Raw genomic sequence first — 27,241 nt, forward strand, 5'->3', positions numbered from 1 at the left:
TCATTTCTGACTCTGCAACCCCATGGACTGTAGCCCACCAGGCTCCTCTCTGTCCACAGGATTTCATCCAGGCAAGAATACTGGAGTAGGTTGCCATTTCCTCCTCCAGGGGATCTTCCTGACCCAGGAACTGATCCCACATATCCTGCATTGGCAGACAGATTCTTTACCACTGACTCCCCACCGGAGGCCCTTCATCCTAAAGTATAAAGAGCATTAAAAAACAACCCATAACATCCAATCTAGGTGTGTTTAAATATAAATTGTAACTGCCATCATAAGGGTGTTTCCTTAAAAAATGAAAAACAGTAAAGAGCACAAACCTTTAAAATTTTTATTCACAACGCTGCATAATGTGATGTAAACTTTTGAACATTTCTTCTTTTCCTTTCTTAGACATATTATTTCAACCTCTCAAGGCCTTATCATTGAAAATCCTTGATCACACTTTATTGTTAACATAACTGCACTTATTTTGGGAAAACATTTTAAAGTAAGACTCTGATGCTGGGAAAGATTGAAGGCAGGAGTAGAAGGGGATGACAGAGGATGAGTTAGTTGGATGGCACCACCGACTCCATGGACATGAGGTTTGAGCAAGCTTCAGTAGATGGTGAAGGACAGGGAAGCCTGGTGTGTTGCAGTCCTTGAGGTCTCAAAGCATCGGACATGACTGAGCGACTGAACAACAAATCATTTCCACTACTTAAATAACTTCTCTTTAAGTAGAGAGAGTTTTCTACTTAAATTCTACCTTTTATGTAATATCAACACTGGTTTCTGTGTGTAACTTACAACATTTTATCTTGTAGTTATTCTCATTAAAGATGCAATATTACTTTTAAAAGACACACTACTAAGTACTTTAAATATATGGAAAAATAGAAGGACAAATTTAGAACTCTGACCTCAGAAATAATACATCCAGGTTCAGCTCTGCAAACGGGTCTTTCATAAGTGAAAATCAACTAGAATATAACTGACTTTCACAGTTTTTTAAAATTGTTTTTCAGTATAGTACTAATCTGACATCACTGCCATTTTTGCTACTAAACATTAATTATTAGAGAAATGCAAATCAAAATGACACAGAGGTGCCACCTCATGCTGGTCAGAATGGCCATTACATTAAAAAATCTACAAATAACAAATGGTAGAGAGGCTGTGGAGAAAAGGGAACCCGCCTACACTGTTGGTGGGAATGTAAGTTGGTGAAATTACTGTGGAAAACAGTATGGAAGTTCCTCAGAAAACTAAAACTAGAATTAGCACATGATCCAGCAGTCCCACTACGTATTGCATGTATATCCAGGCAAAGACAAAACTATATAATTCATTAAGATACATGCACCCCTGTGTTCACAGCAGCATTATTCACAATAGCCAAGGCATGGAAACAACGTAAATGTCTTTCAACAGAAAAATGGATGAAGATGATGTGGGACGAATATACAGTGGAATATTTACTCAGTCATGAAAAAGAGTGAAATAATGCCACTTGCAGCAACATGGATGGACCTAGAGATTATCATATTAAGCAAAGTCAGTCAGAAGGAGAAAGACAAATTCTACATGATATTACCTCTGTGTGGAATGTGAAATACAATACAAATCATCTACAAAACAGCAGACTTGTGTGTTGCTGAGTGGGGGGATGGATAGAGGAAAGAAAGAATGGTAGTTTGGGATTACTAAATGCAAACTATTACATATAAGATGGATAAACAACAAGGTCCTGCTGTATAGCACAGGGAACTATATTTGATATTCTGTGACAAACAGTAATGGAAAAGAATGTGAAAAAATATAAATATATGGGCTTCCCTGGTGGCCCAGTGGTAAAGAATCCACCTGCCAATCAGGAGACACAGGAGGCTCAGTTTCAAGATTTTATGTGTGTGTGTACACACACACACACACACACACACACACACACACATATATATTCATATGTATCAGTGAATCACTGTTATACATAAAAAGTTAATACATTGTAAATCAACTTTACTTCAATAAAATTTAAAAAATAATTTATGAAAAAAATTAATACTTTTTTGGATATGTTAAAATGATTACTTTGTAGATTTACAAGTGACATTGAATAAAATATTCATGTCAGTGAAAGAAATAATAAGTTGCCACCAGAGCAGTGGTGTGGAGCTCTACAGACAGATGGACACACTCTGGCCCCACACTGGATTCATCACTGGACAAGTCAGTCCCAGCACTGACACCATTTTCAAGAGAGTTGCAAAAACACAACATGTGTCTATCACTCTTCAATGACCATACTCTAAACAGCCACCAGATGGAGACACTTTTCAAAAGACCATCCTTACAAACTGGGTCCCACTGTAATTTCCAAAGTTAGGTTTTCCTTTCTTTAAGATGAGAGGGAAAGAAAATTTTAAAAAGGTTCTTTTATGCCTGTGACGTGTGTGAAATCACTAGAATAACTTAGCATCAATTGTACCTACTTGTAAAAATTGTACTTAATGTTTACAGACAGATGGCTGGAAGAATAGTCACCATGGTAATGGTGACATTTAAGGTAACTCCTTCTTCATTTAAAAAAAAAAACAGTCCTCAAATTTTTCAGTTGTACAATGCACTTTTATAAAAGTAAGAAACTAATCAGAATGCCCTGTCACACACTTTAGTGGTAGACACTGCAATAATCAACTCTGATAATAAGAAGCCATCTTAAGACTTTTTTTTTAAAGCCTTTAATTTTTATCATTAAAGAAAAGAAGTACAGCATCAGTGTAGGAGTTTGATTTTTCCTACCCAAAGTTCAGAAGATTTTAAAGATGCTTCTGCCCTTAAAAAAAAAAAAATCTTACCATAATTGAGCTACATATTTCAATACGATGGCTTTTTCTGAGTAGAGTTTCACCCCCAACTTGTTCTTAATCTGAAGTCAGATGAGAGGAAACTTTTCTATTTCTCGCCTTTCAAAAAACAATAAACTTGAGTTTTGCTAATACAAAACAGGTGGTAAAGAGCTCTTGGCTGAAAGGAAGATTTCTCACATCTGATGTAAAGACATAAAAGGAGTGGTTGTCTGGTGCCTCTGAAGAGGGCTGGCTGGCTGGGCCTCGGCCACATGGAGGTGGAGGGAGTCTAGCCACATAAGTTCAGCAGGAAGGATGGAGGTTCTGGAGCCAGAGTGATGATATGCAGGGGCATCACGGTGCCTCCATTTACCAGCAGTGGGATCTTGGGCAGCTTACTAAACCATCCTATGTTTCAATGTCATTTTCTAGAAAACAAGCACCGTAATTCCTACCAAGAAGGTTAGGGTGAGGATTAGAGGTAGCAGGGTGTCAGCACACCTCACACAATTGCCTGTGTTCTGTGCTGCTCTTTCTCCTACCCGAGAGGACGGTGATCGCGGTTACTCTTTACATGAAGAACTCTGGTAAGGAATCTCAATGTCAGCCCGTCTGCTCTGTGCTCAAAATGACTCAGACGTGATCTGAGGTCTACCCAGAGGGAGCCTCTGCAGAGGTGATCTGAGGGCCCACTCGACTTGCCCCCTGCCCTGGGGGGCACACAGGCTTCAGTCTGGCCATTCAACTCCCTCCCTCTGCCCCCCACGCCTTGTGCTGCTCTGCTCAGTTTAGTGTCATCATGGCCTATCTTTTAAAATTCCTGCTGGCAGAACACGTCTCTTTGATCCAAATCTCTGTACAGAGCCACGGAATGCCCGGATCAGCGTAGATGCCACTATCTGTACTGACGAATGTGAAAGGCACCTGACTACTACACAGTAAATCACTGGTGCGCTTCCCCCCCACCCCCACCCCAGGGAGAAACACACGTACACGTTATATTCTGCAACTCCTCTATCTTTAAGATTAAATAAAACATATTTAAAACATAGATCAAATTTGATTCACCTTATCAGCAAGTTTCTACATGTTCTTATACTCAAAAGCAGGGCTCACCTATAAGGCTTCATTGAACACCTTGCAACACAGATTTAAAAAACTTAAAACCCCTGAGCTTATAATCATGTACAAAACCACAATCCCAGAAAGCCTATCATGTTAGATTCCAGTATTGACAAACAGCAGTTGGCCCCAAAGGTTTAGAAAGCACTCCCGCACCAAACTGCAGGAGCGAAAATCTCCCCCATGAATCGAGTTTCTGGGTGGGAGCCCTGGGGAAAGAAGACCCTGTTTCATTTCAGCGGAGGACGTCCCACTGGGTCTGTGAGCACCTGGGCTGGCAGACCACCGAAGTGGAGCGTGAGGGTCACTGCACGTGGGAGTTGACACAGGGAGGCCCAGATAGTAATCCCCTTGCGTTCTCCACCTGCGAACCCACTAAGTGCTGTGCACAAGGGCTCCCCCACCCCACAAACTCCTGGAGGTTATCCCACATCTAGGGAGACTGCAAACACAGGGCCACAATCACACTGCCTGAGCCTTCCTGGGCCAGCACCATGAGCGCTAGCTGTGTGACCTTTGGGAATTAGTCGACCTCTCTGTGTCTCTGCGTTTGGAAAAAAGGCGCAATAACAGTACTTAGAGCACAGGGGCTTTGTGAAGGGTGTGAAGATCAGGGAAACGGCGCTGGGGGGACAGCGCTGACTCAAGCAGGAGCCAAAGGAAATCAAGACCCTGGGGCGAGGGATGGGAGAGGCAGGCGGGAAGGAAAGGGTGAGGGAGGCAGGCTTCACCTGACGTGTGCTGACGTGCTCCCTGAGAAGTGGGTTCTATTTAAATGCGGGCTAGGAACTCCCAATTTAAAGCTCATCTCCACAGAACAGACTTTCCAAAAATGAATAATGTTTATGTGTGTGCATTTTTTTATATAAAGTATGATAATACTTTCGTAAATAGAGAAGACAGTAAAAATTATAATCCTCACTTACGTTGCTTTTAGGATCAGAACTCCGAGCACTTTCCCTTCAAAAGCTTAATCACTGACAAATTAACAAAAGAACCTGTAAATAAATGCTTCAGAAATTATTTTAAAAATGTGTACTGGGGCACTACAGTCTCATGATGCTTTTTTTTTTTTTTTTTTTTTGTATGAGCACCCCTAATTTTAATAGTTAAAAACAGCCTCAGCATCTATTAATTTCTTTCTAACATTGCTGATCTGATCACAAGACAACCTAACGATGAATCTTTGCTGCCTCCCTTTTACATGCTTAGTTTCCAATTCTTGTTGGAAGAATGGAGAAATAGGGACTTAACCCCGAGGGTCACTCTTTAAAAAGCTGCAGAGGAATTCTCTGCTGGCTCAGTGGTTAGGACTTGGTGCTCCCACTGCCGGGGCCCGGTCTGGATCCTTGGCCGGGGAACTAAGATCCCACAAGCCTCGCAGCACAGCCCAAACGAAAAAATAATAGAAAGGGGAGGATATTTCCTTCACTTTCCATCAGCGTCCTGACGTGGCTACAGGGCAGTCCTTCCTCACGGGCAGAGGACAGTGTTCCCTATCTGCCACTTTAATATCTCCATTCACTTCTGACAGGTGCTGTGCCCCAGCGCTGCCCGGGAGACTCTTCTCTAGGGGTCAGGCGAGTCTGTGGACGTCTGTCCTCTGCCACTCTGAGGTCCCAAGGGACGCAAGAGGACACAAACGGGCCAAACAAGCAGCACTGGTCATCCTCGTGCGGACCAGGAATGGAGGGCACCCACAGACAGAGGGGTGAGTCCTTTGGGGAGAGGACCAGCCGTGAACACACAAGCCTGCAGAGCCTTCCTTTCCGTGGCGCCTCAGCTCCCGCCCTTTCCCAGAGGCCCTCCTACCTGTGGCCCAAAGCTGGTTATTTCCACCACTCGGTCCCTAGGGCACATTCTCTCCTATCCACCAGGGAAGGTCTTGTCTGGCACCTGAACTGACAGATGTTCGCAGTTCAGCCAGGACACCGACCTTCTATCTAAATGAGCTACAGAACAGTCCCAAAAAAAAAAAAAAAAAAAAAAGAACAGTCCCAAATTTTTTAAAAAACTGACCCTGATCATCGTTAATTCTTCTTATGCTTCCTGTACAGAACTAAAACCATCACCAAGTATTCTTGGAGTCAGTGTCCATATTCTCTGTTAAACTTGCTGCATTACCTACGTTTGCATTTTAAAAATAATGTTTTTTATTAAGTATTTTTCACTTTAGCATTTTCATAGCTGGATGCCTCGCGTCCGCTCGGGCTGTAACTTTGGTTTTTTTCAAGAGTGCTTCTCAGACACTTGTATTTGCTGGCAATGTTCATCTGGAACCCATAGAGTTTTTACTTTTTCTGTCTTCTCTTAGAACAGTCTTTTATATGACTCCTTGGTGTCAACAATAGAGGCAGATTTTACCTCTTCATTAGTCTCCCCTAGAAATTTTTTTCTGTACAGCAGCTTGTCAGAACTATGATGATAAACTGACATGGTGAAATTGGAATTTTAAAAACATATAAAACGCAACAGCCACAGGATCTCAGCTTCCTTTGCTCTTGGGTACTCAACAAGAATAACAAGTCTTATGAATCCCCCGGTCTGTTGCTTTTTCTTATGCAAAATGAAATGCCATTAAAAGATTCACAGCTGACTGAAGGTTTCAGCAGAGAGGATTCTAAGTGATGTACTGGAATGGATAAATATTTATATCTCTGCATGAGAGTGTGAACCTGGGCTCCAGCTCTTGAAAATTGCTGTTATTATCATGTTTCACTCTTTTTTTTTTTTTTTTTAGGGGCTTGAAGTGACAATTTAATATAGCATCAAATTAATACTTCAATGTAAAGTCTTGCTTCAGTTAATGTTTTTGAAAGGTTAAATTATCTGTAATTCTTATTGTGCCTCTGCCTGTGTTTAGAGATCACTTCAATAATGTTCTTTACATGAGGCCGGGGCAGAGGAATGGGGAGGGAAGGAGAGAGAAAGAAAGGAAGGAAGGGAGGGAGGGAAGGAAGGAAAAAACAGCCTGAAACTAAGGATTGGTTTGTTTCAGAAGAACCAAACAAATAAATAATCCAAACATTTCTTGAGTTGATATTTTGGGAGAATGGTCTATGTCAGTTACTATATTTTGGTTTCAAGAGTCATAAAAGAATGTAAGGATGACTCCATTTAATCTAATGTAAGTACAAAATTTTACTGCTTTTCTTAAACTTAATAAAAATCAGGCTTAAAGAGAATAAACATTTCTCTGCAGTGTTTACAAACATTCTTAGTACTGATATATTGCAGAATATACCTACATGCCAACACTGGTGCTCCGAACTCAGTTTATTATGCTCTTGTAAATACCCATACATAACATCATCATGAGAGATGAAATGACTTTGTGAAAAAACAAACAAACAAACGCCTTATCAGGGAATTCCCTGGTGGGCCAATAGTTAGAACTCTGAGCTTTCACTGCTGAGGGCTCAGGTTGGAGAGCTAAGTTACAAGCTAGGCGGTGTGTCCAAAAAACCAAAACAACTAAAAACAAACACCTTACCGTAAGTGGAGTTGGTGTTTACTCAGTGACTACAACTGAAATGGAGAAGGGCGGTCCCAGGCGTCCCGGTGCGATGCGCTCTGGAGGCCGGGCTGTCCGGCTGTGGAGTGCGGTCAGCGGGCTTCAGGTGGCAGCTCCTCCTGGGTCCGCCTCCCTGTTCCTTGGGCCCAACACAGCAGAGCTGGGCGGAGGACCCAGGGCCCCACCGGCTGGCTGTGGCCTCTAGGGCCTGCCTGGCAGCCTGCCCTCCTACTCCGCCCAATGCTACTCCTTTCCTCTCCCTGTTCCGGAGTCCCTCTCTCATCAGTATCCTGACCCCACACTCTGCAGGGCCTTCTGCTTCGGTCAGTCACTCCTGAGGGCCAGCAGACACAAGAGACCGCAAACTCAGGACCCCAGGAATGGCAGACGTTAGACTACTGGAAATAGAACTGGAAGACTTACGTATAATAGTATTTGAAGATATAAAAGGACACAATTTCAGAAATGAGTATACAATGAAAAATGATCAAGAGTGCACAGGTGGATTTTTTAATATGGAACTTCTAGAAGAAAAAATACAATCTTTGAAATAAAAAAATCACTGGATAGGGGAGACCACGGATTAAAACAATTGATGAGAGAATGAGGAGTGGGTGACACAGCTGAGGAATTAACCCCAAATTGAGCAGAGATGTTTGGAGATGGAAAAGGGGAAAGGAAAAGTGAGAGCCGTGGAGACCAGAATGAGAATGTCCTGTCCATAGACATTGGAGAGAGGTGGACAGACAGGCCATATTCAAACACAAAAGAGCAACAGGATTTCCAGAAACTGGAGATCACGTGCTGCAGGAAACGCGTGCCAGCAAGTGGGCCCTGCGGCTGCCGGAACCTGGGGACAGACAGCGATGCCCCGTCTGCAGGGTGGAGCTGGAGAGGTGCTCCCTGAGCCATAGGGACCCCTCCTGGCGTTCCTGAGAGTGTGGGCCGCTCCTGAAGACACAGGCTCTGCTGCTACTTGCTGTGAATCTCACAGTTCCAGCTGCTTACATGTAAAACTTAACAGTGCTTTTCACATTTCCATCGGCCTCTCCTCCACAGAGAACAAAAAGAACCAATGAGCAGACTCGGAATGTTTCTCCTGCTCCAGGAGGTGGGCCCGCACTGCCATTTATAGGGGCTCCATCAGCATTGCCCGAGAGCCCATGACAGGCAGCATCTCAGGTCCACCCCGATCTACTGAGTCAGAACATGAATTCTCACAAGCTGTGTGGGGGTTCTATCTCCAATCAGTAATTTGGGAAGTGCTGATGGAGGGTCTAACTTCTCTTTTGGCACCACACCCTTAATTTTTTAAGTTTTAACTTTTGGCTTTCTTGGGCCTGTTTTCTCAGTTTCTCTCTGTGGCCAACACCACTGTCCTTCGTGGGAGGATAGAAAGATGTATTCCAAGGAAGATCCAAAAAAGTCAAGCAGTTACCCCCTCATCCTATCCTGAAACTTGACGTACTAAGTAGCTTTTCCAACAATGATTCCAGAGTTTTAGGCATAACTTCTAGATTCGGCTCAAGTTACCAACAGTCTCCCAGATAACAAAAGTTAAGAAAGGATTTTTAGGTTACTTGGTCAATTTGTCAGTTCAGTCACTTTGAAATAAAAAACAAATTTAAACCCTACATTTCAAAAACGTAAAAGATATTCTTAATGCTGTTTTCATAGGCATTTCTTGATTATCTACCTTGGAACGTGTTCCCGCCTCTAAAATTTTTAAAATTTTACTGACACTGACTCCATTTTAATTAAAGTTGAAGAAGCTACATGATTCCAAAACTTCCAATGGATTTAGGTCAGTTAAAAAAAAAATCAGTCAACGCAGGAGAAATAAGACATTCAAGAAGGTTCTTGACCATTTTTTTCCTTTTTGAATGCTCCAACATTGCTTAGCTAACCAGTCAATAATCATCATCTATAAGACCCGAGTTTGTCCTAACCTGACAGAAATCTAAAGAAGATTAGACCAAAACACTAAGTTATTTTCCCCAACTATAAAAAAGAGAAAAAAACAAAGGAAAAGGAACATAAAGGTTTGCTCTGCTTAATATAAGTTTTCCATTGGTCTGAAAGATGACGCTGTGTTTTCTTAGCACACAGTGAAAATCAGGGTGGGATCTGGGCAGCAGATAAAAACTATGGCAGGATGCTGGAGCCTGGAAGAAATCTAACTTCTTACAGTTTGGATCTTCAAATTTTTCTGCATCTGTGCCACACTCTGCCAGAAACCAGGCCCCCTAGTGGATTGAATGATTTCAACACTGGGACACTGGCAACTGAGTATGTGCAAGAGAAGTACTTAAAGATCTTATTCGATCATTTACGTAGCACTTGTTATTTACCAGACACTGTCCTGAGCAGGTTATAAATATCAATCCCCCTAATTAGCACAACACCAGATGAAGGAGACTGCTGCTGCTGCTAGATCATTTCAGTCGTATCCAACTCTTTGCGGCCCTATGGAGACTGTTGCCCACCAGCCTCCTCTGTCCATGGGATTCTCCAGGCAAGAATACTGGAGTGGGTTGAAATGCCCTTCTCCAGGGATCTTCCTGACCCAGGGATCGAACCTGAGTCTCTTTAAGTCTTCCTGCACTGCAGGCAAATTCTTCACCACTAGCGCCACCTGGGAAGCCCATACAACACCGGATGGAGGAGACACTATCATCCAAATTTTAAGGACAGAGAAGCGGGTACAGAGAGGTTAGGTAACTTGCCCAAGGCCATGCAGCAGGTCGGGGGCAAAGCAGTCAGCTCCAGAGTTCACCTTCTGAACCACCTGCCACATGGGCCCTGCTGGTGAGGCTGGCTCATCAGAAAATCAGGAGGAATTTCTTTCAACACCTAGCACTGTGCTACTCCTTCAGAGCTTGGCCTTAGGGTAGTTTTATGCTTCCAGAATACAGCTGCACCTCCGGATATATTTTACTTAAACACAAAAAAAGAGCAATGAAAGAAAAGAAAAAAAGAAGAGCCACAGAATAACTAACGCTGTCAGAAAGCCCATCCAATGTACTCCGTAGGAGCTGCCCTCTCTGAGAGCCTGTCCTGTCTATTGATAACAGGATTTGAACAAGCCTAATGACTTGTCTAGACCAGACTGCTGGTTCAGAGCACATTAGAAGGTAAAAGCAATAAAAAGCAAGAAAAGAAGAAACGACAGTTCCCACCGAAGTAAGAAAAAAAATTCTGACTAGTGGTAAATCCTAAAAGTAGTCTAGGCCACCTTACCTCCTTTATGGAATTACGTCAAGAGTAAATACATGGCACAGGGAATATAGTCAATAATATTATAAAAACTTGTGTGGTACATAACTTATAAAAATATCACAGCACTATGCCATACACCTGAAACTTATCCAATATTGTAAGTCAACCCTACTTCAATAAGAAAAAGAGAGAATGCATGCACAAAGGAATGGATGAATGAAATGCAGATGGAGAAACTGAGGTTCATAGATCCCTGAATTAGCCAGTTTGTGATCAGCTATGACCTAGGTCTCCTGACCTTCCACCTACTGTCCTTTTAAACAAACTATATTAGCAATGGTGATTCTCAGTCATGAAGACCCTTTACCTCTATTTATTTAAAGACTGTTTTCTTCCAGTTTTACTGAGATGTGATTGACATAGGGCACTGTACAAGTTCAAGGTGTACAGCATAATGATTTGACTCACATACATCAAGAAATGATTATCACAGTTTAGTTAACATCCATCACTCATACAGTTACAAAAAAAAAGAAATTTTTTTCCCTTGTGATGAGAACTCTTAAAATTTACTCCTTAACAACTTTCATATATAACATACAGTGGTGTTAATTATATTATCATATTATACATTACAGCCCTAGTATTTACCTTGTAACTGGAATCTGTACTTTTTTGACTGCCTTCATCCAATTCCCCCACCTCTGGTAGCCTCATATCTGATCCCTTTTTCTATGAGTGTCTTTGTTTTTAAAGAATAATTGACCCACAACACTCTGTTTTAAGGTTAGCACTAAGACCCTTTCATTATATTTTAAATACGTTTTGTGCTTCCCTGGTGGGCCGCTGGTTAAGAATCCACCTGTTAATGCAGCGAACAGGGTGCACCACAGGTGCTGAAGCCTGCATGCCTAGAGCTCCGCAACAAGAGAAGCCACAACAGTTAGAAGCTGGTGCACCGCAACTAGAGAAAGCCCGTGTGCAGCAATGAAGACCCAGCACAGCCAAAAGTAAAAATAAAAGACTTTTTACATGAGGAAAAACATAGATGATGAAGAAATGAGAAATGAGCTTTTTCTGGATAAAGAACATACTACAAAAATAGCCATTTTGTAGCAGTGAAGTGAAAGGAAATATTTAGGGATGTGACAGCCCATGGAGCATGTTAATAGACTTATACTTTGGTCCCCAATGCATTTTATGTAGTACCGCTGATATGTCAAATCTGCACGTTCATTACAGTAACCACCCCAGAGGAAACCTTTCAAACTGTGACTTCTGTAAAAGTCAAAAAAATTCTGAACTCAGAGATGTCATCGAGAAGTTGGTATCTGAATTGCATGTCACACTGCATTTGAACAGTCTCACTTATCATAATAATATGTTTTCATCGGTCACTGAGGTACCATACTGCTTTGAAAGTTCTGAGACAATTTAAAGAAAGTAGAAAAAGATGCACCAGCATGACAGTAAGTTTCAGCGGCGGGTGACTGGTTAAGAGCTGCATCCTAGAATTCCATCCACTCAGAAGCCAATGCCCGAGTGTCTACCCTTATACGTACTAACCCAGCACTTTAAAATTTCCTTCATAGTTGGCAATGGCGCAAGTATTGTAGAATGGATTTCAAAAGGAATCAGTGTTATAAAGATTGAATAGATGTTAAATGAATTTAGAGGCTGACTAATGTTCTTAAAAATACAAATCAGGGGAGCTCTAAGTTTCCAGAAACAAGAGGTAGGGAGCTTCAAGAGTTTCACTGACCTCACTCGGAGCAAAATGCAGTCAATCACATTTGAGCAGAGTAAGCAACTGGCAAGAAACAATTTCTGATGTTGGAGCAGAAAGCGGGACCATAGAGGAAGGAAGCTGACTTTCACAGACGCTCAGCGCCCACAGATCCAACCAAGCAGCACCTTTGAAGAAGTCACTTTGCGAGGCTGGTACTTGATGCGATGATATACACACTTTTGAGGCGTCTTTGGTTAACAGCAGCAGGATGTGTGTGTGCCTGTGTGGGCATGTGCTGCAGTGTGTGGTTTAAACACCAGTTCTCAAGGTGACTGCTTCGAAAATGCCACCAACAGTGCCATATTCACGCCCTAAGACTACACTTCCTCACGGTGACATAGTTGTGACTGGTCACGGCTGCAGAACTTGGCGATGCTGTGACCACCACCACTTATGGAGGGCTTAGAGTACAGCGGCAAGTGTGTTCTGCGGGCACCCGTGCTGAGTTTATCAAGAAAGAGCAGTGGGGGGCCCATGGTAGAAAGAGATGGACGTTCCCCAGGACAGTTCATTCTACCCCCAGGAGATTATGAAGGGACAATGCTCTGAAAAGGAGGTTGTAAGTAGACAGACACCTGTTTTCTAAAATCAGAGACTTTTCTCAAAAGGTGTGATTGGTTAAATACTCAGGGGTCAACACCTCACTGCCGGCAGGCATGTGCGGAATAACTTCCAAAATGTTGCCAACCCTTAAGCTCAGTGATTTTAAAATCAGAATGGGAATCATCGAAACTACTGTACAGAAGGGTGTTTAGATTAGAAGTGTTACATATATAACTAACAATCTACCGTTCTAAATGTTAACTGTCTGTAATCTGGACACAATAATTTTTACAAACACAGCTAGAGGGAATTTTTGTGTCAAATGTGTTCTCGTCATGACCTAACTATATATTTAAATCTTGGGCCTTGATGATAATTTATTACGAATGTTGACCACCTCAGAGTTTCAAATAAAAATAAAGAAACATTACCTGGTGGTATTTCTTCAGGATGTTGTGCATTTCGGCCACATCTTCACTCGTGATGGTCTTGATGATATACCTCTTGTCGTAGGACGTGTGGAATCGCGCTCCACTGCGGGCCTGGGAGTCATTGGGAAGAGGTGCACTCCGGGTCAGGGAATTCTTCCCGTGGACGATGGGGGAGGAAGCAAGAGAACCAGTTAAAGACCAGTTTCCAGGTCATTTGTTGTCACGACAAGTTTTCAAAAACATATGTGTTTGCATTGCTATATTGAAAATCGGTAACTAACAAGGACCTACTTGCTAGCACAGGGAACTCTGCTCAGTATTATGTGACGGCCTAGATGGGAGGGGGACTTGGGGACAGGTATATATATGGCTGAGCTCCTTCCCTGTCATAACTGTCATAACGTTGTTAATCGGCTATACCCCACTACAAAATAAAAAGTTTTAAAAAAGAACAAAATCTGTGTTTGGAAGAAGCTGATAAGGAGGAGGACATTTTGTATTCATTGTAACACAAACGGCAAGTCCTTCAAGTGAAATGAAAATAGTGACTCTAATGTCTAGAATTATCATCAAAGTTGCTCTGTTTACCTTGTTCTTTCGAATTGAACAAGAGCTCAGGTTTCCTTCTGAATAGTTAGGTTCCAGCCATGGGAGGACATTTTACATTCACTGAGTGTTTCCTTATACAACAGGTATTCTGCCAAGAGCTAGGCACAGAGCACTTCTCCCAACTCTGATAACATTCCTATGGAACAATTACTATTTACATCACTATTGTTTTACAGATGAGGAGATGGGGATCAGAGATGTAAAATAACTGAGCCACGGTCACACAGCTTTAGCAAGCAGAAGATCCAGAATTCCATCTGCAATGTGGCTGGCACCGAGCCCAAGTTCTCAATTAGTCAACTACTCAAGTAGGAAATGACTCAATTAGTAAACCCTGGGGTCTGTGGCTGCCCTGGGAGGGCCTGGCCTGGGCAGGTGTGCTCTAACACAGCTCTAGAAGATTCTGACATGGTCTACCCCTAACCCCACTTCAGTCATTGTTGAGGACAGTTCATCTCCTGGAGGCGATGAGGTGGGGCTGTGAAAAGGGGCTCTCCTGGCTTCATCTCACTCCACTATCTAGAATTTCACTCCAGATTCAGGCTGTCCACACTCCCACTAGCTAAGTCCTTGCTGCTCTGTTAGGTGACTCCTGTTTGAATCTCTTTTCTCAGAGCCTCGGGGAACTCTCCTCCTTTCCCCCAAGCATGTTACACTGCCTACAGGATTAGTGGGGTCAGCAAGCCCCCAGCATCTGAGGAAGTCTGGTCTTCACCCTGCTCACGGTGCCCCTGAGAACTGACTTCCACTCCCTGCCCAGCCCCACTGGATGGCATGTGAGGGACGCACAGGGAAAGACAGTCACTCCACCTTCCTCTTCCCAAGTGGGCATTCCGAAGCCCCAGTGATCTGAAGTCTGTCTAGTTAGGGGGACGCAGATGTCTTCAGAGAGGCAGGTGGGATCACTGCATCATGACTGTCAGGAAGAGTTCCCTGTCTTTCTAGAATATAAGCTTCCTTAACCTTTCCTTTTCCAGATGAAATCCAGGACTGAGCCTTAGGAGGTCTAATGACACTGCGGAGCTGCAGCAGCTCATGGAGGGGCTGCCTGGGCTCGGGCTGATGGAGGTGAGTGTGTTCTCACGCCCAGCACCTGCCCTGGCCCTGAATGCCACCTGGCACACCTGGCAAGGGCAGAGCCTCCCTGGCCAATTAACCGAAATTGCTTTCCTTAGCATATTAGAAAACTTGTGAAAAGCAACTCCCAATGCCTTTAAATAGAAGGATCTAGCTGTATTAAACGATGAAGACAGCTGAAATTATCAGATGGGCTGAGACGTAGGAAGAGGACTTGGGGGACGAAAATGGCTAAATTAACAAGTGTTTGATTCTTATATTGTTTTTCTTTTCTTGAAAAATAAAAATCCTCCATTATATCACTTCCTACTAAGAATAAAAGGGAAGAAAATCAAGGTGAATGCCCTCTTTGGGGGTTTTAAACATTGGCCAAAAAAAGCAATCACTGCTCTTGGCTAGTGGTCTTTTTCCTCCTGAACATTCATTTGTAAAATGTTATTCCAAATAAAACAAGAACACTAGGAATTGTCAGATTACAAATTACTTTCCGGCATAAAAATCAAAGCAGGAATAATCAACATAATGAAAGAAAGGCAGACAGGGTTATAAACTATGAAACTGACAATACATGTAGGATAACTTTTGAGGGGGAAGAGAGGCTAGCAAACGATAATCATATTCAGCAAAGGAAAGAATTAACAGCAGGCTTCCCTTGTGGCTCAGCTGGTAAAGAATCTTCCCGCAATGTGGGAGACCTGGGTTTGACCCCTGGGTTGGGAAGATCCCCTGGAGAAGGGAAAGGCTACCCACTCCAGTATTCTGGCCTGGAGAATTTCATGGACTGTGTAGTCCATGGGGTCACAAAGAGTCGGACACGACTGAGTGACTGTCACTTCAGTTTCATGAACTGTCTTCTTAGGTGTACGGAATATGAAAGCGTTAACGTTCTATCACGGACTAGTGGGAGAGAACAGAACTGAAGGCTGCCGAGTCAGTGCTTCTTAGACTTTAATGGGCGATGGAGTCGCCTGGGCATCACGTGACAGTGCGGATTCTGACCCAGCAGGTGTGGGATGGGGCGTCTGAAGCACAGATGATGCTGATACGGCAGGTCTGCAGACCACACGTGAGAACCAAGAGGCTCCTGAATCGTGGCTCGATGGGATTTGTCTGGAGCAGAGCATGGTGGGTCCAGTGTCGTAAATGTGTTATAGTTACAAACATGCCTGCCTGAATGCCAGTCCCACTATAGCCCATCCAGCTCTGGTTTGGTTAAAATGCAAAATGTTACAGTGAATAATAATTCATTGCATTAATTCACTAATGAAATGTCTAATAATACTATGTTCAGTGTATGGATTTACAAAGTAAAGGGCTAGAAAAGGCAGAATAAAAAATGTACTAACTCCTCCTATGTGCATTCCTGATATTTGTTTTTCTCTTTCTCATTTATGCATATATGTAGAATCTAGAAAAATGGTACAGATGAACCTATTTCCCAGGCAGGAACAGAGACAGAGACGTAGAGAACAGACGTGGACACAGTGGGGGAAGGGTGGGGGATGAACTGGGAGAGTGGCACTGACGTATATACACTGCCGAGTGCAAACAGACAGCTAGTGAGAACCTGCACGCACAGGGAGCTTGGCTCGGTGCTCCGAGATGACCTAGAGGGGTGAGACGGGTGGGCAGAGTTGGAGGGAGGCTCAAGAGGAAAGGGATAGATGGATACATGTAGCCGATTCTCTTCATTGCATAGCAGAAACTAACAACACTATAAAGCAACCATATTCCAATAAAAATAAATTTTTAAAAATTATATTAACTTCTTAGAACAGATGCTACCTCCTTCCAAATTCTTTGTGTTTCCTTTCAGTCTCAAAGACACTGATGACTATTTATTACAGACTTTGTATAAGGATATTGACCCTCTCATAATGGCCTGGGATATAAAACTTCACAAATTCTAATCTTGATTCTGTCTTAATCTTTTAATAATCACATAAGTAGTCCCAACCCACAATTTCTGTTTCCAATGTGTGGAAGATTTTTTTTAAGGCTGTTAGTTTTCTAATAACCAGTGAAATTAGGAACAAGCACACTTTATCAACAATTGGGATGTACTTTTTATAATTGCTGTGAATATAAAAATGTGTAAGTTGGATTTATTGAAAACTTTAGACAAGCAACGAGAAGAGTAAATGCAATTTTACACAAAATGTGTGGCCCTTAGAATGACTCTTAAGGCCTGGAAAAATCCATATTCATATTTATTTCCACAGCATGACTATGGGATAGAAAGAGCCAGGTGCCTTTTCCCGCGTGGACATAATGAAATTGGGATACAGGGGAGCCAAGTGACATACCTAAGGCTCCTGCCTAAAACCTCTGAGGCAACCTTTCGGGGCAATTTACAAAGACAAGGCTAAATTTTTGCCATTAATTAATACCATGATTGTCAACTTTCTGTAACCTCTGACATAAGGGAGAAGTGTGTGTTGGGGAGGGCAGTCCTAAGGCAGGTGCTGGTCTGGGCCCTAGAACATTCTCTCCATCATCAACCCTTGATACCCAAAGGCAGTAAGCCTCTTTGAGCATCAGTTCCCGTGATGGAAGGTAAGCTGGGGTGGTGGTCTCTCCTTGGACCTCCGACAGCTCTAAAATGTACTTCCAGGAAGACAGGGCACGTGGCTCTAGGCCGTGCAGGGGAGCCCAGGCCTCAAGGTGACTTGATGTCTCCCAACAAAAGTCCAGTGAGAGGAGAGTCCGACCGCCCTCTCAGCAGGGGCACGATAATGGCTCAGGACGCCCGGGCCAGGGCTGAAGGGAGACGGTAACAGTTCTCAGAGCAGCACGGAAATAACACGTCAGAGGCGGCAGGTGTTCTCGGGACTTCTCGTGAGAACGAGAGGGCGTGGACATAGACCGAACAGTCTGCTATCTAGAAACTGAAATTCCTCAGTGTCCTCTATTTTGTCACAAAGTAAGAGCGAACCACAGCCTCATACTTGTCCATACACTTGGACAAGTCTGGGAAGCCAAGAGGAGAAAGACCTGAGAGAAACAGCCAGGGAGTGACCTCCAGACTCCAAAGGGTCTCCTTATACTTAAATAAACCTCACATTGCAAAACAGGACAGCTGGGGGCAACCTTGGAGATTGTTCCAAACCACCCAATTTACAGAGCAGAAAACAGAGGCCCAGAGAGCAGAAACCACTTGCTTGAGACCTGAGTGGGTCAATGTCCATGCAGGGCCTTGCAGAGGCCTCCGCCTCCTGTTTGAACATGTGTCTGGAGGGCATTAGGATGGGACTGTTAACCATATATTTTTCTGCGGTGACAAACACCTTCTAACCATAATATAACGCCTGAGCCACCTGGCACAAGGCCAAACCTGTTTTTGTTCTTCAAATTTTCCAAGTAAAATGTGTAAAAATACCATCAATAACAGCCTCAATGCTAATGCAGCCCAGAATCCTCAATTTATGCTTTTATTAACATGTGTACAAACCTCTCCTGACTTCTCCTACGACAATCATTACTTGGCTTTATCCAAGGCGGATAGGAAACGGGGCTGTCTTCTCTCTCAGCAAGAGTTGAGACAGATGTGTTTGGAAGCAAGGCTTAAGGACGGGAGAATTATGTGCTGAGCCCCGGGCTGAGCTGCAGGGAGACAGGGCTGGCGCTCAGTAATGTGTCCTACGGTCCTGTAGACGGTGGTGACAACGTCAGTCCTGTGAACATTTCCAACCATGTGGCACAGTTCATCACGTCTGTTTTAATTAATTCACATGTTCTGAGAATTGCTGGAGGTCTGCTTTCTCTCTTGGTCAGTGGCTTAATCTTTAGAAAACTGTCCCATTCTCCTCCTTTCCCTGCTTACAACCACAATGCCAAGAAGGCCAAGGCTGAACGGAATAGGAATAGTCTTTCACAATGGGGATGCTCCGGGTCACTCTCTACAATACTAAAACAAGCAAACAGGAAAAAAATAAAAGGAAAACATTTGCAAATCACGACAAGATTTATGTGGAGGAGTGAAGTTCTAGCTGAAAGCAGCATTTAACCCCCTAGTTTAAAAAGCCAGGTCTGAGATGAAGATCTCATCCATCCAAAAGCCTCCAAAGCACCAAGGCTGTGGTTGGTTCATTCTTCGTCAAGATAATTCCCAACTTAAATATTTATTCTTGGAAACCTTCACCCTTACCTCCCTATCTGGCTTTATTAGAAATTTACCCAGTAAAATCTACCTAGGGTTTGGAAAGGTCCACTCTCCTTAGAAAACAAATTCCTCATCATGGACAAACCTTAGGGAGTTCTAGTTTCTTGGAATAAGGTGACATTTTACAAACTCAAAATTGAGATTCTGAACCTCTCAGTTCAAAAGTGTACAGTACAAAGCAAAGTGAGGATTCGAGGTCAAAGTCATACTATGAAGACAATACAAGTGGAAGTGAAACCTTCCACGGGTCTTCTGAAACATCCTCTACAAGTCTGGAAGCCATCAGAAGAACAGACATTCTAAACCCCTGATGTATGCACTCATCAGAAGGTTCCAAACATCAACACTGTCTGTGTTACATTTAGTTTATTCATACTCTCATTTAGTTTATCCTTATTTTCTCAGATTCACGTTGTCATGAGGAGAGGTCTGACGACCTTTCAAGTTCCAAACATCATGGATACTGAAGCTAGAAGACAGTATAACATGGTATTTAAGACATGTTAACATGTCTTAAGACAGTATAACATGGAGCTTTAAGACTGAGTGATTTTGGACAAGTTATTGAAGCTCTTCTTGTCTCAGTTTCCATACTTGTAGAAAAGTAATGATGACAGAATCATCACCATTAAAAGTTTTCCTGGGGGTTAAATGAGGCAAGACAAAAATTTTGATAACAGTGCCTGGAATAGTAGTACTCCTTAATGGTAGCTATTATTATAAATAGCAAATTTCAACTTGGAAGACATTTAGAGATACAGCTCAATTATAACAAATTACTTTGTAAGTTGGTAAGTCAAAAATGAAGTACTTATAGAATGGGTTCTTCTAGTTGGCTTTTCCTTTTTCTTTTGGCTGCTCAGTTTATGGGATCTTAGTTCCCCACCCAGGGACTGAACCCATGCCCCTAGCAGTGGAGTCTTAACCACTGGTCCGCCAGGAAAGTCCTCCAGTTAACTCTTGATTCCACCTTGGCCAAGTCTTTGGTTGTGTACCCAGTGAAAATCGAGAACCACATTCTTGCCACTCTCATACTGTCCATTTCATGGCTTACTTTCTACAGCCCTCTGTAAGAACCAGTTGCAGTTTGAAAAAGAGAATTTAAAACATTTTACACAAAGAAGTTTCAAGTTGAAAATTCCTACCCTGCAAGATTATACATGGTCCCTGCTTGGTTCTGGCATCCTCTCCAACCAAAGGGCAGGAAGGACAGTGGAGGAGTGTGCTGATCCTCTACAGGATGGAGCAAACGCGGGAGCTGGGGAGACCCCTTCCTGAGGAGGAGGAGTGGGGCAAAGCAGACTGGCTAAAGATGCCAACCAACTGGAAGGTACAGGACAGGGAATGTCAGGGAGTCAGAAAGCCTGGCCTCGGATGACCTTGAGGTGGCAGTCAGGGCAAGAAGGGTGGCCAGGGGCAGGCTGGGTGAGAGCTTGAGGGGAAAGGAGGAGGTCTGGAAGAGCAGTCTTGGGGTGCTGATCTGGGAAGTCATTTACGGAATGTGCTGGGCCACCACAAAATCCAGTTCCATGCAGAGCCTTAAAAGGCTTAATTCAATGTTGAAAATACAGACGTAATAGAAATCTGCAAAGGTCTGCTCAAGTAGTGGCTCCCAGCCTTTCTTGATTACCTTTCTTTCCTCTTTAGGTTTTCAGGTCTCAGCATGTGTGGTAGAAAGAGAAGCAGTGAGAAGTTAAGGGCCATGAGGCCCCGCTCCGATCAATGCCCCTCCTACTCCTTGCTCTGTTATTTGATTATCTGCTCAGACAGACGGTCAGACTTGATTGTCTCTAGGTTTCCTTCTTGGTCTTCTACGAGGATTCATTAATGTGCTTCTGCTTTCAGTTTGCAGAAACCAGGACATGGGCAATGATTTGCTTTCAGTTTGGGGGGATCTAATGATAAGATTTCCCTGGTAGCGCAGAAGGTAAAGAATCCACCTGCAATGCAGGAGACCTGGGTTCGATCCCTGGATAGGGAAGATTCCCTGGAGAAGGGAACCGCTACCCAATCCAGCATTCTTGCCTGAATTCCATGGACAGACCATGGGGTCGCAAAGAGCTGGATATGACTGAGCAACCAAGACTTTCACTTTCAATGATAAATGCACACAAATTGCTTTTATTCACTGGCTACCCTTTTCTTCTATACATTTTGATAGCTGTTTGTTATAAACTATGTAATGCCTTAAATTCACTTGTTCTAAATGAAAATACTTTAACACAAGCCCCATACGTCAAGAAAAGGCAGCCAAAATCAATGGTGGAGGAGGAAAAGGTCTCATGCCAAATATAAACTAATCTTAAACTCCAAACATTCTTCTTCCTTAATGACTTTACTGAGATATAATTCATGTACCAGACAATTCACCTATTTAAAGCCTACAAATCAATGGTTTTTAGTACGATTACACAATTAAACCACGACCACAATGAATTTTAGGACATTTTCATCAACCTCAAAAAGAAACCCTGTACCCATTAGCAGTCAGTCCCATTTCTGCCCTCTGCACTGCCACCGCTCCCCTCCGCCCCCCGCCCCAACTAGTAAACCACTCATCTGCTTTCTTAGAGACCTGTCTGTTCTGGACATTTCATACAACACAATCATCCAGGGCACAGGCATTTGTGACTGATCCAAACATTCTCCCTGCAAGTCCCCTGAGCACCTATCACCCCGAGGGCCTGGGGGTAGACCCAGGGCTGTGTCTGGGTAAGCAAGGTGGCATCATCGACGCACTCTATCCTGTCCAGTGCAGTGAACATGTGACAGCAAGTCCATGCTGTTTCTCAGGATGCTCCCAGGCTTGCTGGGGACTTAGGGATAAAATAGACTGACAAAAATTAAAGTTCTAGAGTAAAGCTATTAGGTGCAGGGCAGGTAAGAACAGGATAACTTTGTGTTTCAGGATGATCCTGCCACTAGATAAGTAAACTCACTTTCCACCACTCCTGTTTTCCATAGCCAAATACATCACGTATCTTAAGGAGACGGGCTGGGATCTGGGACCCTTTGCTGCAGTGCCCGCACCTGAACAAACATCTCCTCCAGCGACAGACACAAACTATAAGGGACTAAAATTAACTGTGAGGAGTTCTGACAATTTATGAACAAGATACAAAAGGGCCAAAAACCCAACTGCCACTTCCGAGGTGTCTGGAGCAAAACCAGGGTACTGCCCGTGCGCCCTGCACAAAGCACCACCAAGGGGTGGGCAAACCACCCAGTCAGCCCTCCAGCCCGACCCCTGGACCTGGTGCTGCCCATACCCTCCCCCCATTTAAAGGAGCAGCTCACGTGCTCTCAGGGAGCAAGCGAAGGCACCTGTTACTTGTTTCACTTTTTCACGTGGCAACAGGAGGTCCCAATAAAGCCTTGCCTGAATTTGGCCTCTTATCAATTTCCATAGATTAAGGAGTCCAAAAACCCTGGCTGGTAGCATTGCAAAACCCCATCTCAAACCTCAAGAGCTGCGTTTGAAGCTCTAGTGCCATGTCAGACTCAACAGGAAATAAAGGAAGATGAGAGATGAAAACTCACTCTTGAATGGACTGCTTACATTTATAATTGGAAATTTATTCTCCTTTCCCTAAAGAAAGGGATTAATGGTGCTTGCCTTCCTCCCCAAGTCTCTAAAAGTCTGCATTGAAGATGTTTATTTCCACAGTGGGAGGCCCAGGATCACTGGGGCCCCCAGGAGGGATGGAGGAAATGTCAATTTAATTAGCTCATCTTTACCACCAATCTTTCTAGACTTCTCATAAAAATGTCGTGATTTACCAACCATTATGGTCCCCTATCCAATTTTTAAATACCCAAGCATTTTTAACATTTAATTCTCTTGAACTACTCATACAGTCCTATAGACATTTGGCTTTTTTCCTCCCCCATTTTGACATGAGCTTATAATTTCTGCTAAAAAGCATGTGTAGAAGTTTTTCTGTTTAGTCAACGGGAAAGCCACATACACAATCAATTCTGACACGCTCAAACGTGTAAAGGCAGCACCTCATGGGGAGACACGGGAATACCATGCAGAAGGACCCGCGTGACAGTCACCCACTGGCTTCACAGAGCATGGCGTTCTTTCCCCTCATTTCACAGATGAGAAAATTGAGACCTACCAGGGCCGAGTGGATGGATTAAGTCACAGCAACCGTCACTGAAGAGCCAAGATGCAAACCAGCTTCCCAACGCCCAGGAAAATGTTCTTTCTCCCAAGCTGGGGTACCTGTTTCATGGACCCGCCACCTGGAAGCCGGTCGCTGCCTCATTGACAACTCAGAATTATAATTACATGCCTCAAATCACCCGGGCCAGGGGCCAGGAGCCAGAGCCCAAATCGGGCTGCCTTCTGGCTTTGCATTTGATGGTCTGAACGAGCAGATGGTCCTCTGACCCCATCAGGGAGGGCAAGGCCAACACTCAAACAAGAACATCATCATCAAGGATGAAAAGCCCACTGGGTTTAAATCCTTGGGTTACCCTCCTGGGGAATTTCAAAGAAAGTCTGAGCAGTGATCCCAGGCATGGAATGGCTTTCATTGCAGAGGTGGGTGAGACGCAGTGCAATTGAACACTTATTAATAATGAAACAACTGAGCAGAAAAGAAGGACACAGAAACGAATGGTAACGACCAGCAAAGAAAGACAAAGAGTTACAGGAACGTCTGAGTGCCGTAAGGTTGCCTTTAAAAAGCTCGGGTTGGTACTTGCCTGAGACTAAAATACAAGAGGCCTGTGTCCGAGGCAGCGTCCGACCTGGACAGGAGCTCCGTGGGCAGAAGTGAGGGTCAGCGCTCAGCTGAAAATCCCAAGACTTCACCCAACATGAGTTCAGGAGCGGAAAACGAGGGCTCACTGCCAGCCTGAGTTGCCAGGTAGGGCAGTTTGCGACGGGGCAGGAATTGGTTCAACACTTAAGAAGCAACAGAAAAAGCACATGAAAAACACCTGAGAATGCTGACGGGCTGGGACGGAGTTTTCCCAAACGCCTATTCAGAGACCTGTCCAGACTGAGGGCTGAGGGGCGCCCTTTGATTTTCAGCCCAGGCAGAATTTCTGTCCGATGTTCATTGTGAGGTTCACGGTAACTAAGCTGAGGGGCCAACGCATGCGAGGAGAAACTGTGAAAGAGCGGGCAGGGCAAACCCAAGAGATGACAGACAGTTACACAGGAATAAAAGAGCCTGCCTGACTCGAGTCAGCAAACTCGGAGTGGAGACAGTACGAGAACCACTGTGTCTGTCACCCCCAGACCTGGGCCTCTGCACTTGACCCCAATCCCGGGGCGTCCAACCACGTGCTGATTAGCCTCACACAGGCACCTCCACATTCACAGGCTAAAAACTCAACTTCCTCTCTCCCCTCCCCCATGCCCACACTTCCATCCCCTGGTGACTGGCACCCCCACGCTCCTGCTTTCTCAGGATCCGACACCTCGGCTCCTGTCCTTTGATCCTGGGCTTTCCCTTCTCCCCGTCCTGTGAAGCTGCTCTCAGCTCAACCCTGTCTGTGCCAAGTGCCCTGGTTCAGGCCTCTTCACTTGTTGGGGTATTTCGTAGCTTCCTAATTTCTCTACCTCCCTTTGATGTATTCTACACATAACCGCCTCCATCTGCTTAGTTGCCACAGAGCAACTGAGCCCTCATGTGCTGCAACTACCAAGCCCAGCTCCGAAACAAGAGAAGCCACCGCAATGAGAAGCCCTCGCACCGCAACTAGAGAGCAGTCCCCACTCACCGCGATAGAGAAAAGCCTAGTGCAGCAAGGAAGACCCACCACGGACAAAAAAAATAAGTAAATCTTGAAAAATCCTCCTGTTCTTGGGCTGGAGAATCCATTGGAGGTCTTTTTCCCAGTTCCCACTTTGAGTTCCCTTCTTTCTCTCCGCTAGCCCACCACCATCTGGCTCGGGCCTCCACATTTTGGTTCAGAGGCTCATTTCTCCCAGGAACATCCCCTCAGCCCTTCCTCCCTTTCTTCCTCAAATGTTTCTTAACTGTCCAGAGCCAGGCTGGTGCTCTCCCCTGTACCTGCAACCCTGGTAAACAAGCTACACTCAGCTTCCACCTTCAGACAGTTTCAATTATATTTGAACACCATGATAGACTTTAGAGATAATGGTAGAATTTTTTTCCCCAAGTTTAGTACATACTAAAGGTCTTTGACACTTGAGAACTTTATTTTTGAACTGGAAACAAGAACATCAAAAGTTTAATAAAACGTTAGCTTTTAAAATTATTTTAAAATTAGAATCCTCTGTTACCAATACAAAGAGGAAAATGCATCAAATGCAAATAATAAGAGATTCTAATTCAGGAGACTCGGCAGGGGGAAAGCAAGCCTGGTATTATCCTTCACAAAGAGCCAGAGGGCTGACTTTCTGTTATGTGGTGTATTTAACATTAACTGCACCATTGCAATCCTGCCTAACTTTTTGGTTTCCACTGGGCTATCCTCTTCTGCAGCTCAGAAATTTTAACTGAAGTCTCCAGCTGACTTGCCGGGCCTGTCATTAACAGGTTCCAGTACTCAGAGACTGCAAAGAGGGATGCTGTTCTTCTTTCTTGAAGAACATTAACAATCAAGACATCTGGGTTTCTGTAAATCTCATCAGCATCCATTACAGAATCTGTCATGTAATAAGTTTTTTTCAAAAGGAATTTGTTCATCCTTTCTCTTCCTCTGCATTCCCTATGTCTATCACAGAGCCCGACACACAGTAGGTGCAAATAAATACACTGAGTTGATAATTGTGCATGAAAACACCCACCTATGGGGACTAGAGCTTAACGTGGCAGAGATCAAAGAAACAAAAATCATAGCAATAGTAACAGTGGAGGCTTCTGGGGGAGCATTCCTCTTGAAAGACATCTTAAAAGAATGATCATGGAGAGACATTGTCCCAACAATGATCGGAAGAAAATATATCAACTCTGAGCATATCACAAACCAAAGTAATTTTAACAAGCACTAAGTTGGAGAAGGTTCTGAATCTGAAAGCACTGGGCATACATACGCGCGCGCACACGCACACACAGGTTTACGTATGTATGGTAAGTGATACTCTTGTTAACAATGAGAGTTCTAGAGCAGTTGCTTGACTTTAACAGCAGGAAGGAGTTCTATTTTTTAAAAGACATTCAAGGACGCAAAACCAAAGGAAAGATAACAAATGTTTATGGAGACAGCAGGGAAGCTTCTCAGTTTTAGAAGTTGGCTGAGGAGGTCAGTTGTTTCATCACTATGTTCTACTTTGATCAGATGGATGGACACTGACCTGTTTTCAGGTGCAGCAAAACCGCATTTACAAACGCAAAGCAGGTGGTGAACATTTATGCGTTTGATTTAATACGAAGGTTTGAATGTGAATTGGACGGTGGGCTCCTTTACTACACATAGATTTAAAAGACCTTTGTCCAATCAGCAAGCACTTCAGAAAAATAAACCCAGCAAGGCCAGGGAAACAGGGAGGGGCTTGGGCCACTGGAGCAATCCAGAGTCTCAAGACGATGAGACTTTGGATCATTGATCCCAGTTTCCAAATCCGACTGGGAAAAGAGAGTTCAGCTTGATACTAGGTGACAATTGATAACAGTTACCTGCTCTGGCCACAACGAATGAAGTGTCCCGGGAGAAGTGACTCCACAACAGAGGAGCTGACACGACCTCCCCTCCCGTCCGGGCCCCCCCACATGAGGCACTGCCCCCCACGACGTGCACGCAGCACCTCTGTGTGCCCGGCTAGGTGTGTGCAGGCGCCTGGAGGCACCAACTCAGAGCCAGAGTTGGCACAAGTTCCTCCCTTTTTCCAAACCGAGTAGGGAATAAAGTGGGTTAAGCCTCACATATAAGATCTTGTCTTCAGTTAGGGGCCCTGCCCCCTGCTGAAAGTATTTTAAGAGGTATAGATGTTGAGAAATGAACACAGAAATGGGG

General features: G+C 43.9%; 1 protein-coding gene across 1 annotated transcript in view; it reads right to left on the reverse strand.

The window, feature by feature from the left end:
• Window positions 1-27,241, reverse strand: part of PIP4K2A (phosphatidylinositol-5-phosphate 4-kinase type 2 alpha) — a 179,371-nt gene that overhangs the window by 40,783 nt on the left and 111,347 nt on the right. The window contains exon 4 of the mRNA XM_065921087.1: window positions 13,453-13,605. Within this exon, the coding sequence (XP_065777159.1) occupies window positions 13,453-13,605 (153 nt within the window). The remainder of the gene's footprint in view (window positions 1-13,452; window positions 13,606-27,241) is intronic.

Source organism: Muntiacus reevesi, chromosome 2, assembly GCF_963930625.1.
Source record: "Muntiacus reevesi chromosome 2, mMunRee1.1, whole genome shotgun sequence".
Taxonomy (NCBI): domain Eukaryota; kingdom Metazoa; phylum Chordata; class Mammalia; order Artiodactyla; family Cervidae; genus Muntiacus; species Muntiacus reevesi.